We start from the raw sequence: 13,156 nt of genomic DNA, 5'->3' as shown, positions 1-13,156 counted from the left end.
TTCTTGGTATTTGTTATAGTGAAACCTGTTTCAGCAAATATGGATACTTGAGACTGGAGGCTGCTGGCGAAGGGATTTAACGTCTAGAATTTTTATTGTTAGGACTATTCTCTCCTCATGCTGTAATCTGTAGTACTTTAAACACGCATAGAAATGAGCTGTTCTCTGCCTCAAATCAACAACACATCAGTGTATTGGAGAGTTTCTCTAGGTGTCAGAGCCCATTTGAATTAACATTATTATTATTATAAGTTGTCTATTGTCACGTCCATGTGAATTGTTGCACAAGCATGACACACTCACTGACAGGGAGTGCCAGACTGTGTACAATGGTTCCTATTTCCTTGTGCAGAGCTGATAATAAAGAAGGAGTTTGCTTTTCAGTTCATTGCATGGATGCCCCAAGTCTTGGACACCATTCAAACATTTATATTTTAAGGTTCTTGTTCTCAAAGTGTAACTATTGGAAGCCCTCTTTGCTACGGCCCAGACACTTCACTTGTCTGGACATCTATTGAGCTGCAGTAGGAGTGAGCAGGTTGTATTTTGTGTAGAGCTGACACTTGCAAACTTTAGTCAAGTAGGACATTTTATTCTTACCTGGACTAGTGACGTTTGACGTGTCCTTCTCTGTTCTTCTTGTCCGGGCACTTGAGGACCGGACTGCAATTAGAGGAAAATGGAAATGTTAAAACAACTCAACTTCACAGTTACAGAGTTAAAACAATACAAACACACACACACAGTGACAAAGGAGATAAATCAATGATAAGGATAACACATAAATGTTTGTGTAGGCACAATCAAACTATGTGGCGTTACAAAGCCATAACAAGACTGTGCTGTCAGATTCCTTTTCAGATTACTCACATGCAAACAAAAGCCTCTAGTAGGAAATGTTTGAAATCGTGTAGAGGTCATTTACAATACACTGTTCCCCATTTATGTGGAGACACGACCACAACAAACCTCCACCTTTCAAAGACAAACCACACATTTGCTGTGTAATCCTTTTTCAGCATCCTCTTTTTACATCTCGGTTCGCTTGATACATTAACATCAGCTTTTTTGTTTTTTACACAAACCTATGACTTCTGTTCTTCGCATGTTAAAACCATAGATATTATTCCCCAATAGATTGCGGTCAACATGATCACAACATTCTAAAGAGCTAATTGCAGTGGAGCAGCTGAAAAATCCATGGTGGTTACTATAGTGTCACAATGCAGATCTCCAGTTTTATTTTATTGTTAATTTCTCTGTGATTCCTTCGCCGATTCACATGAAACAAAAACAGTCACAAAGTTCAAAGTCATCTCTTCCAGCACATATGAACCACGGCCTAGTATTTTTCTCCTAAAGTAGTGATAACATTAAAAAATAAAGGACTTTTCTGCCATAATGATAGGCCAGGTTTGTGAATCCAATCACTATCAAAAAAGAAAATATAATTCTATAACATTAACGCAACCTATAAAAACATGAAACAAAATAAAATTGTTGATTCGTAATTGATTTACATTTGGAATTTCTCACATTTCTGCCTAAATTGATCTTCATCCGCCCCAAACTGTTCAACTTTGGGTTAATCAGTCCACATAATATTTTGCCAGTAGTGCTGTGGAGCATTCCAGTGCTCTTTCACAAACAGAAGTTGAATAGTTTGGGAGGAACACATAATGTGTGTGTGGAGGAAAAATTGGAACTGTACATCAACATCAAAACTCTATTCCCACAAGTTTCTTCCCTGTCCAGTGAATGTTTACATGTTATGGCAATTAAAAATATGATAACATGTAATTGTTTGGGTGGTATTATCCATCCATCCATCCGTCCGTCCGTCCGTCCATCCATCCATCCATCCATCCATCCATCCATCCATCCATCCATCCATCCATCCATCCATCCGTCCGTCCGTCCGTCCGTCCATCCATCCATCCATCCATCCATCCATCCATCCATCCATCCATCCATCCATCCATCCGTCCGTCCGTCCATCCATCCATCCATCCATCCATCCATCCATTTTCTTTTCACCTTGGACTTGTTTGCCCTGGGAGACCCTACCAGGGGCACGAAGCCCCCGACAACAGAGCTCCCAGGATCATTCAGGTGCTCAAACCCCTCCACCACGTTAAGGTGGCGGGATCCAGGAGGGGCACTGTTTATTCATTCGTATTATTTCGATGAAGATCAGACCACATTTTATGACCAATTTAGGCAGAAATGTGAGAAATTCCAAAGCGTTCACATACATTATCCTCCCGCTGTATATCTGGAGTTGAAGCAGTGATAATGGAAGTAAAAGCAAAAGAAGCCACACTAACATTAGTTTCACAATCCTTTGACATAGTCTACACGGGATGAAGCAACAGCCTCTTATGCAACTCATATCTATGTGTGATTCAGGTCTTCATGGAAAAGTGGCAGCGTAAACAGGAGCCAGTTTAGTCATTCAAGAATGGTGGCCAAAAAAACATGTCTGTGCTTATTTAATCACCTCACGGTAGAAACAACTTGACACACTTTCACTGTATACAATGTGCATTTGAAGGAGTATAATCTCCTCAAACGTCCTGAATCATAGTGCAGACATGTAAGACAGTTTAGCGGTAAAAGATTTGATGTGAGTTGAAACAGAAGTCAAACGGTGACCGGTGCTAAAATTAAACTTGGGTCCCTTTTGAGCAAATATGTGATAAAATCCGCTCGGCTTGCATTGAGATTGGAAGAAGTCCCAGCAAAAATGTCCTGCAAACACACACCCCTGAAGCTTACAGTATATGGAATAGGAGGGAAAAAATTACAAGCAAGTATGAGTCAAAGTAACACTATTTGTAGCAATTGTTTATGGTGAAATTAGGAGTTAAAAGCAAAAGTTGCAGCAGTAATAATGTTAGTTGCTGCAGCACACACACCCTTGTTGCCTTGTACTACTTGAGGGATTTGCAAGTAAACCATCTATACCTTTTTATTTTACTCAACACCCCGTTACTTCTACTCGAGTAAAGTCTTTCAGTAGTCACTTATCATTACTGAAGTGACACTTACAAACCACACAGTGTGTTTGAGTGAGCTTGCCTCACCTGCTCGGTCTTGTTTGGCCCCAAAACACACCTATCACTGCTTGAACAGGTTTTGAAACCCTTCTCCCAGCGCCGTGATCCCGTTTCCCTCCGAGCGCTCTTTGTAATCCTCAGGTCATATTTGCCTTATGACAGTGCTGTGTACCAGCTAAGGTCACAGCAACCGTGGCAGAAAAGAAGGGCCTCAGTGTCTATACAAAAACTTAGAGACTGGAGGAAATGCATGGCTGCCAATGTATGAGCTATAGGCCTTGACTGATTGATGCCATTTGCAGCACTTTCCTGGGCTCTTTCTCTGTTTGTGTAGCTGTGTTTTTTACATTAGGTCAAAGATTAAGTATTTGCAGTCACTTGTGTGGTCTTGACAAAAGCTTGACCTATCAACCTCAATATTTTAGCAGTACTTAAGAGTCTTAATAAGTGCTTTAGGTAAAAGGGAATAGAAATGTCATATGACTGTAATCCACTAGAGGGAGTCAGGAGCTGTCTTTTCTTGTTCAGTTTTATGTTTTGTGAGAAAGTTTCCAAGTGATGCAGACTTGCCACTCATTTGGCATTGGTGTTGACATACAGTGACACCACTTGCATTCCCTATGTAGTGCCCATTATATAAAGAGCAATATCAAAAATACTGTGCCACTATACCACAAGTCACACTGGTGAGTTGCTGCGACTTGAGTGTACCAGTGTTTGTTTTTTGATAAAGAAAAAACAATGTAAAGGCAACAGGTTTCCTATCATTGAGGCTACAATGAGAAGCTAAAAAGCAGGTGTTGTCATTGTAGCTGAATTGTCCCATGAAGAAAGCCCCAAATGGTCTGTGTGGGTCAAGTGCAATGCTACGCCTGGACCCACCACTGATTACTTATTGGTCTCAGATGAATGAGGCGGGTAAACACGAGGAGAGGGCGAGAGCACTTCAGCACACTTAGCACAAGAGCGTGCACACAGGCGGTGATTTGGAAAGCTTACGCGATGATGCATGCGCCGTCTGCTTCAAAGACACTACTACCTGAGGACCTGTGTTTGTAAAAGGAGGTGGAAGTGCAGGATGTTTGGTTTCCCTCTTTTTTTCTTCTCTCATTTCCCCGCGCCCCATATGACTTATGAGTTTTAAATATGGGGCTGTAATAAAGGCAGCTGATATGCGTGTGTGTTCTTGTTACGACATTTGAAGGCAGGGTTTACATTGTGAGGGTCATGAGGTACAGCTCGGGTCACGGCATTTCATTTGCCCCAAAATCTCCAGATCTGTTCAGTTTCTTTGATCAATTAATGTGTGACTTGATCAAACATATATATCGATTATCTGTTGTTAACCACATACTGTATAATACATTTTTCCCAATGAAAAGTATGAGCAAGTTCATTCGACATACAGAATCTTTCCTTTCTCAATGGCATAAAAAATATGTTTTTCGTAATTCGTTTTTTCGATTAAGCCCATGATGATGATTATTCAATTAACTTACTATGCTGCCAACTTGATCAAGTAAACAAGAAAAGTCACAAACACTAAACCTGCACTTGTTTGTATACTAGGGAAATTTGTCCTCTGCATTTAACCCATCATTCGATGCCGCTGGGGCAACCCGTAAGGAGCAGTGGTCGACGGCAGTGCCGCGCCCGGGGACCCGTCTCTATGATGTGGAGCCAGGCTGGTGGTCAGAGTCACCTGGCTGGAGGATTAACCTATTGCACAGGATTCACCTATTCACCTATTGCACATGTTTTTGGTGGTAGGGGAAACCTATGCAGACACGGGGAGAACATGCAAGCTCCACACAGAAGGGCCCCGTCCTGGTGGGAATTGAACCTGGGACCTTCTAGCTGTGAAGCGGAGGCGCTAACCGCTGCGCTACCGTGCCATCCACCACCTGTAAGATGTGTTTTACTTAGGCCTGTCACGATAACAAATTTGAAGTTCGATATATTGAAGCAGGAAAGCATCGCGATAAACAATATTATTGACTAACGATACTCTCAACTCTCAGGCAAAAAATGACAGTAAACCTTTGTTCTAAAAGTGCATCATCATATCCTAAAAATATCACGCAAGCTGCAATAAACATGAAATATTATGAAACTCGATTTGCTTCAGTTAAAAATCTAAGGTTTACAAAGAAAGAATAGGGGGTTAAATGCTAATAAATGCACCTGTCCAGGGACTGCGGATGGAAAATAGCTGCTTAGCTAAATCTGGTACAAACCATCTCCTCTTGTAAAGACTAATGGTTCTGTGCATTGACCCTGTTTCAATGAACATTATGTATCGTTTATCTGTTTTTCCTTGAGCGATAAGTCCATTTAATCTTTATCGTGACAGCCCGAGCACACAGATTCTACACGTACTTTCAGAAACTACAAGGTCCTAGCTTTTCAATGAGGCATTGTACTGGCCGACAGGGTGTAAACAAAAACGCAAACAAAAAATGTAACAAAAACATAAGCGCAGCACCAATGTGACCAAAAAAAAGTTTTGATCAGTTTTATCAGTCTTTCAAATGAGACATTACACTAACCTACAGAGCTCTGCAGACGAGAAGCTTTTAGTTTTGGGTAATGCTGAACTGGAGAAAATGGGGTTTAAGAGGTTTAACGGCCTAGTTTTAATTGTTGTGTACAATTTCCAGATTGGTTTCAGTGGTTCAAATATAGTCAGACATGTAGAGTAAGTAATGGAGATCTCCTGGGAGGACATAAACTATTTTAAAGGTTGCGCTGCTGCTGCTGCACAGGATTCTGTCCGTTATGTGAGTGACCCCAGCCGTAGAAAATGTAGCCACAAGGGGGAAGCAAAGGAGGAAATCGTGTCTTTTGAGCAGATCCAGACCAGGTAAATAAAAGATCATAAATGAATCCAATCCACAAAGTCAGGACAATCCAATTTTATTCAAGGGCAAGACATTATGTTAATCTCCCTTTTTATGTATACAGTTGACTTGGCAGCATTGAAAAAGTTTGACATTATTTGATCACTTGGGGTGGGCTATGGTCTAAATGCTGTGCAGTACAACCAAAAGACAGATGGGTGGTCTGGTCACCCTAGTCAATTTGGAAGGATGTCACGGCTATACAGTAAAATAGCTTATCTTTAGTTCAGTCTCGCCATGTTGAGATAAAATACCTTGGGATTATTGTAAACATCTGTCTTGATTCTCTTCCGGGATGCCCCCATCTGTTCCTGTGTGGTTAGGTCCCTCATTACACATGTTAAGGCTATACAGCATTTCACAAGTCTGCCATGAAAGAGCTGTGGATGGATGGATGGGTGGAGAGAAAGAAGATGAGTGAGAGAAAAAAACTCAAGAGTCATTTTTCAAGCTTGTTTTTACAACCTAGATAAGGTCTTTGACTTGCACGGGCTCTTAATGGACACAAACCCAGTCGTGCACACAGAGACGCTGATGGTGACCCTGAACTCCGCTCCTCCCTCAGGAATAACACGTTTGGAGCCAAGTGAACCAAAAGGCGACAGCGCTTCCTACTTTTCCTGCCACAAATCAGTCAAAAGGTACTTTACTGGGATATAGTCACTGCTCCACATGCATTCGCAAAGACATACTGGCAGCCAAATGATACAACAGGCCTGGTGTGGCGCACTGGGTTTGGCCTTCCTCTTGGTGCTCAAAGACAGGCATATCTCAAAATAAAAGTGTGCTGACTTTTCAGACAAACGGACATTTTCTTTCCCTCTAATTTTGAGCAGCATATGTAAAAAGTGATGAGATTTTCCACAAAGATGTATAAGTCAATTTAAATTAGGGTGATGTGTTTTAAAACAATAAAGATCTGCTTGTGTGTTGTACTAACCCAACATTTGATCTACATAATTTGGTTGCACAATTGTATAATAACAAATAACGTACTTCCTTACTTCTTTACATACTTACTACAGCAGATACATGTACCAACTTTTCTACTAAGAATCATTTTTATCTTGTTACTTTATATAAAGGTAAAGATAAATGTCATCTTGCCATTTCGGAAAAGTAAGTCAGTATCCACTGTTGTTGCAACACTGGTTATATCACCGTTTGCAAAGTCATTAAGCATGACAGGACTAGACTCAGGTGAGCAGTAAATCAAGAGAATAATGTTATTATGAATTACATGTTTGTTTGGATAAGATATTTTTGCAAGGCTATTAAATGTCACTTATAAAAACTAATACGAAACTGGAAATGGAATAAGATTGATTCGAGCCCCGCATTTATGACTCAGCTAATGAACATTTATAATAAGCACGTACATAGACTTTTGTAGATCCAGTTATAGATGACATAAAGGTGATTCCCAGAATTACCCTCATACACCTAGCATAATCACCGTCATTTGGCATGTGTTATCTCCACTCCAATAGGATTTCTGAATACATGACTCAGTGTAACCCTTGAAATAATTGCTACTTGCTGTGAAAGGCTCCTCTCGTGTCAGGACAAAGACAACTGCAGACAGAGAAGTTGGTAAAATCTCAAAGCGTGAAAGATTAAAAGCATGTATGCAATTAGCAATTTTCCATCAAAGATATGAGCCCATAATGATGTCACTGTGTCCTCTCATTTCGCTTTGACAGATGGGCTCGCACACAAAAGCACTGCACTACAGAGACGTCACTGCCCGGAGGTTGTTTACTGTCACTTCAGATTTTTTAAATAAAAAGAGTAATATTTCAAAGTTGAGAGCCCCTCCATTAGTTGCACAAAGGTTTGCATTAGTGGTTCATGAGGACATTGCATTTTGTAAGATACAGTATATTCAAAATGACACTAATGATTGCGCGTTTCTAAAATTGTATTCCACGTAAACTGGCGCAGATTCATCCATTGGAAAGTGTTTTTAAGGATTTAATGTTTGATCAGTGACTGTACAGAATGTTTTGCTGTTTACACAACCGTATTTTCCGGACAATAAGTCACACTTTTTTTTTTATAGTTTGGCTTGGGGTGTGACTTATACTCAGGTGAGACTTATATGAAAATGTATAATCCCACAATGTTTGTTGTTTTCGCTCAAGGCTTGTGTACCAGTATCTGCTACTCCTGTATCACTGAAGATTAAAAAAAAAAAAACGGTAATCGAGCAACAGAAAGAAAGTTAAGAGTAAGCGAGAAACTTGTGAGGTACTAGCCACAAGCGGAGGTTACTCTCGGGCTAAAAGCTAGATGGCCACAGCTAGAGGAACGAGTTCACTTCGAACGAGAGGCTTGTCAATGGTGCAGTTACGCCTCCATGCCCAGGTAGTTGCCAAGGCTGGTGCAACTTATACTCCAGAGCGACTTATAGCCCGGAAAATATGCTAGTAACAAATCAATTCACCCTTAAGGGAAATTTGTCCTCAGCATTTCACCCAATCTTCAGTGTGCAGCACCCGGGGGAACCATCTCCAGATTTTGAGCTCGACTCGCGGTCAGAATCATCACCATGTTGGAGGGTTATCCTATTGTGCATGCTTTAGGTTGAAGGTGGAAAGTGGAGAAACCCACCCAGACACATGGAGAACATGCAAACCCCTTACATAACATCCAAGACTGCAGTATGATTGACCACAATGTTTCTTGGGTGAGGACATCCATTTTTGTGAAAATCTACAGCCACTGTGTATGTCATCACAGGACTGGGCTTATGGGCTTATGTTTTATCTGACAAACCCTCTACAGACATGAGATGATTGACCAGGCTTACCCCAAAGAATTGCACCACAAATTCATCTTTTTGAAGTTTTTTTCTTTTCTGTTCTGCGTGAGTGTGTGCCCGTGCATGCACACCTTCTCACTAATATCCGTGTTTCACATCAGAATCTCTCACAGCCTGCCATTATCTTTTTACAGGCTCTCCTCTGGCCCGGGGCTTTCAGCGGAGGGGCGCACTTGTATCGGCTGACAGCCCCAGCAGTAGAACTAGACGCTGCACTCAGCTAGCATCACTGAACCGCATACTTGGCTGCAGATAAACACATGGAGTGGAGTGGACACTTCAGAACGGGCTCCGCGTGGAGGACGACACTGCAGGTCCCGTGCTCTTAGGGGATTTCCACAGTGATGGGACAGTGAGTGATGCGGTGTCAACAGAAAAGTCTATTGTTCCTCATGTTGTGGCCATGTTACACAGACATAAGTGGGTATAAGTATCAGAGACAACCACAGCTCCAGGATTTATAACCTGTCTGCAGAAATAAGCCTCTCAAGTTACGCTTTACTACGCATTTTAGTGCTTTGTGCCATGTTTTGAGAAATGGTGAAGGCTGAAGTTGAAAGATGGCCCCTAAAAGTCACTTGCTGTCAGGATGGAAGCACTTAGCAGACTTAAGCAAACAAATATTCAGAGTTCATCATTAAAGCTATGAATCAGTACGTCATAAGAGCACAAGCAGCCAATAATTTGGGTGTCATAAAATTGTTTAAAAACAGGCTTTAGGCTGGTGCACACCAAATATGATTGTAGTGCAGGCTACTTGTTATAAGCTAATACACTGTAATCAATCCATTTGCAAAGGATTATTACCAGGTATATATTTGAATCGCTTAATCTTGTCATACTAACAGTTTCAGTCCCACACTCAGAGGCAGAGGATATGCTGTGGAGGGAGCACTAATAAGGCATATAACTTCCCGATTATTGATAAGTAAGAATCAAAAGTACCAAAAGCTTAACTTGAAACAGAGACTATTCAATACAGAAATGTGTTGTTAACAACTTGCAATGTCATTATTACATGTAACAATAGAGAAAGTACATCTATTCCTTTGGTCCTTTACTGACCCGCTGTGGCTCGTTTAGCACTCACTGAACATAGAGGAATATACATGAAAAATGCATCATAGATTTTTCATGTTTTTCATATCAAGCAGATAAGCCACTAAAACACAACAATGGTCGACATCTATCCTTTTTGAACACGGTAAGTGATGCGCACAGCCTTCTGCTTTCCCAATCTGAAAGTACTTTTAGATCATACCCTGCTGAAGTGCAACACATGCGTGTCCATGTGTTCTAATACCTTATTAGTCTATTATTCACAGACTTCACAGAGTCCAAATTACTGGTTAGACCATCCTCGGCATGCTTTACTGAGATGACAGGGCAAATATGCCTCAACGCCGTTTACAGCTCGACTTTTAAGTTGCCATATAACAATAGCTTAAGGCACCGAATCAAAGCCTCCTCTGACTCTCCCCCGTATAAACAAGCTAAAAGCTGTAAGTGCGAGGCATTTGTCATCCAGGTACAAGTCTTGGGAATAGGTGTGTTTTTGACATAAAAGTGCATACCTGCAGGAGTGTACTTGAAAAATAATGTTTCTGGCACTGACTATGTGTGTGTATGTGTGGAAAGCAGGCAGTTAGTCATACTCCGGTTATTCATTGATCCGGATGACTTAGAGGGAGTGGTGTGCAAGGCAGGGATGGGCTCTGGTTCAGGACGGACAGAGTGAGTGAATGCAGACACTCTCAGACCACCAGCAGCTCAGAGGAACACACTAAACTCATGTGTTTGTGGACAAAACACCCCCCCCGACCCCCCCCCCCCCTCCCAACACACACACACACTTATGCTGACCCACTCTTCTCAAAGTCACCCCTCTAAATCTCACCCTCACTCAGTCAAGACGGGGATTATTGGCAACACACAAACACTGAAAGCAAAACAACAACAAACCAAACTACACAACAATCAGCTACATTGTTTATGTATGATAGAGTTCATGCCCCCCCCACCCCACCCCCCCTGTTTTTGCAAGTGTAGGACGAGGGACTGAGTTGAGCAAAGAAATGTGATTGAGTAAAGCGAAAAGCAAAGACAAAAATCTCCAAACATGGCATATTGGAGCATGATAAAGAATGTGACAGCTCGGCACATGTCGCACACACACATAGGGAGTTTGAGGAGGCGAGGCGGCATGACCCAACATGCACCTAGCTCCGATGGAAAGACGTCGGACGCTCCAACGCACAAAAGGCTCTGGAAAGACAAACCAAAGAAAGCCGGCATTCCACCACGGCACAGGCCTGCAGTGTGAGCTTGACCTAGAGACAAGCAGATGCAGAGACAGAGGTGCGCCCGGGAAGATAGGAGAGCGACAGGGATGGGGCTTGAGTAATGATCGGTCATAATGGTCTGCCGATAGGTGATAAGCTGTGGTGAAACACAGACATAGGGAATAATTCACTGTTATCATGTCCATTAAAACACTCATTACCATCACAGTCAGTTTAGTATGCTGGCTCCACTGGTTTGGCCCAATTGAAGGCCTTTCTCATTGTAAATTATGTTTTTCTTTCTTTCCCCACACGGTTACCTATAGCTTCACCAATTTGTCACCCACTTGGACTGCATACATTAGTCCAATGTACTAACTCTAGTCTCCATTTCTCTTCTCTGGACTCAGTGTTATCTGCACACAAAATTCAACTTTACTGACACACTTTTTTTTATTCATTGCATTGGCCCTAACTCTTGTGTGAGCCAATGAGCGTGCAGGAGTGATCAAGGTGTTAAACCAAGCCCTTCACTGTCACAAGGAAAGCAATGGTGGCTGTCAATGTGCTTTGAGTGGAACAAGACAGATCATCATCATCATCATCATCATCATCATCATCATCATCATCATCATCATCATCATCATCATCATCAGCGTCATCATTGTTAAATCATAGAAACCCTGGTCTCCTCAAAGCCTGCATTTGAGCAACAGACGCAGCAGGAGGCTCAGGGCTGCACCATTTCTGCGCTTTTTACGCACGAACATCAAGCATGTTGGTATTTAAAACAGTTGCACCATGTTTAAATCTCTCATCACATTATTAACCACGTTCACGCCTCTAGGTAAAAAGACTTTGCTTTAAGTAGAGTGTAAGGTTTAAATCATAAAGTTGGGGGGAAAAAACTTGAAATGATTAAGCACTCACCTGGATAGGACGACTTCTTCATGATTACAGATGTTCCCGCTTTGGCAGTGTCGATATTGTTCTTTTTTGGGGGGTCACGTTTGCATCTGTAACTCTCCCAAGTAGCCCCCTCCTCGTTGTTCACTCCTGTGTGATTTGGCTGTTCAGGTACAGCCTCGCTCACGCTCCCCGTGCTCCCGCCGCGAGCAACCTTTGGGAGAGCGACTCTTGACAATGGATACAATCACACCTGCCTCCTGACGCACGCCCAGTCCAGCAGCGGGAGTGGTTTACGGTGTTTTACTGTAGCTTTCCACACGTGCACTCCCGCGCCATAAAGGCACGGACGGACTTATCTCCGGGGGAGGTCTGGAGCAGACTTGAAATCTTCTGTTTATTTTAGAGACGGAGGTTTTCCAAAAAGTAATCTTACCCAACCCTTGTTCTACTACTTCAAGATGCGACTCGTTCCAACCTCGCTCGGCCTATGGCATTATTACAATTAAATATTCACTTAGCCACACATGAGATGTGTTGTGCTGTAGGTATTTATTTTAATTTGGTTAAAGAATAAACTGTTTTATTTTCTGCCAAGGCTGAAGAAGCCTTCTACTGTTGTTACTATTACAGCTGATATGACAACATTTGCTTTCCCTTGTACATGCAGTCTTAATGTTTTTCCATTTTATTCTGTGCTGTCAAGTAAATTGAATCGAAAGGGGAAAAAATCTAATTACTAGAGTAAGTTTAGCACTGCTGAGGCTGCAGGCTACATGGAGTGTAGGTGCTCGGTGTGACATAAACCATAGGTGCTCTAGAGTCTAGGATGTGATGGTTAAGATGTTAAAAGTTCATATCTCCCCACATCCGGGCATGTGCATAACTTGAGTCTCCTCGTGTCATGTCTCTTTTTATCTTTCTATATAAGACGCAAATTGTGAGCAACAGCGGCCTCTTGTGGAGGCAGAGCTGTGTGTCCTTTGTCAAGCGGGGTAGTTTGTGCAGATTGTGTAACATGAAAGGATGAATAGACCAATTTATTTTTGAATATTTAACACTGCTACAGAAAATCCCAACAAAAAGGTATTTATTTCGAAACACAAAAGAGAACACTCCAAATGGTTGGAATGATTAAAAAAAAACCGAACCCCTGCCTTAACAGAACCCAGTGCAACGCCTCAT

At 41.9% G+C, this 13,156-nt stretch overlaps 1 protein-coding gene across 1 annotated transcript in view; it reads right to left on the bottom strand.

The window, feature by feature from the left end:
* septin9a (septin 9a) overlaps positions 1-12,032 on the bottom strand; it is a 48,550-nt gene extending 36,518 nt beyond the window's left edge. Inside the window, exons 1-2 of the mRNA XM_079565381.1 lie at positions 11,996-12,032; positions 601-663 (exon numbers count right to left, since the gene is read on the bottom strand). Of these exons, the coding sequence (XP_079421507.1) occupies positions 601-663; positions 11,996-12,017 (85 nt within the window). The 5' untranslated portion in view covers positions 12,018-12,032. The remainder of the gene's footprint in view (positions 1-600; positions 664-11,995) is intronic.
* Between the last annotated feature and the right edge of the window lie 1,124 nt (positions 12,033-13,156).

The sequence above is a fragment of the Gobius niger genome (genome assembly GCF_951799975.1).
Source record: "Gobius niger genome assembly, chromosome: 10".
In the NCBI taxonomy this organism is placed as follows: Eukaryota; Metazoa; Chordata; class Actinopteri; order Gobiiformes; family Gobiidae; genus Gobius; species Gobius niger.
This window is presented reverse-complemented; position numbering and strand designations above follow the sequence as displayed.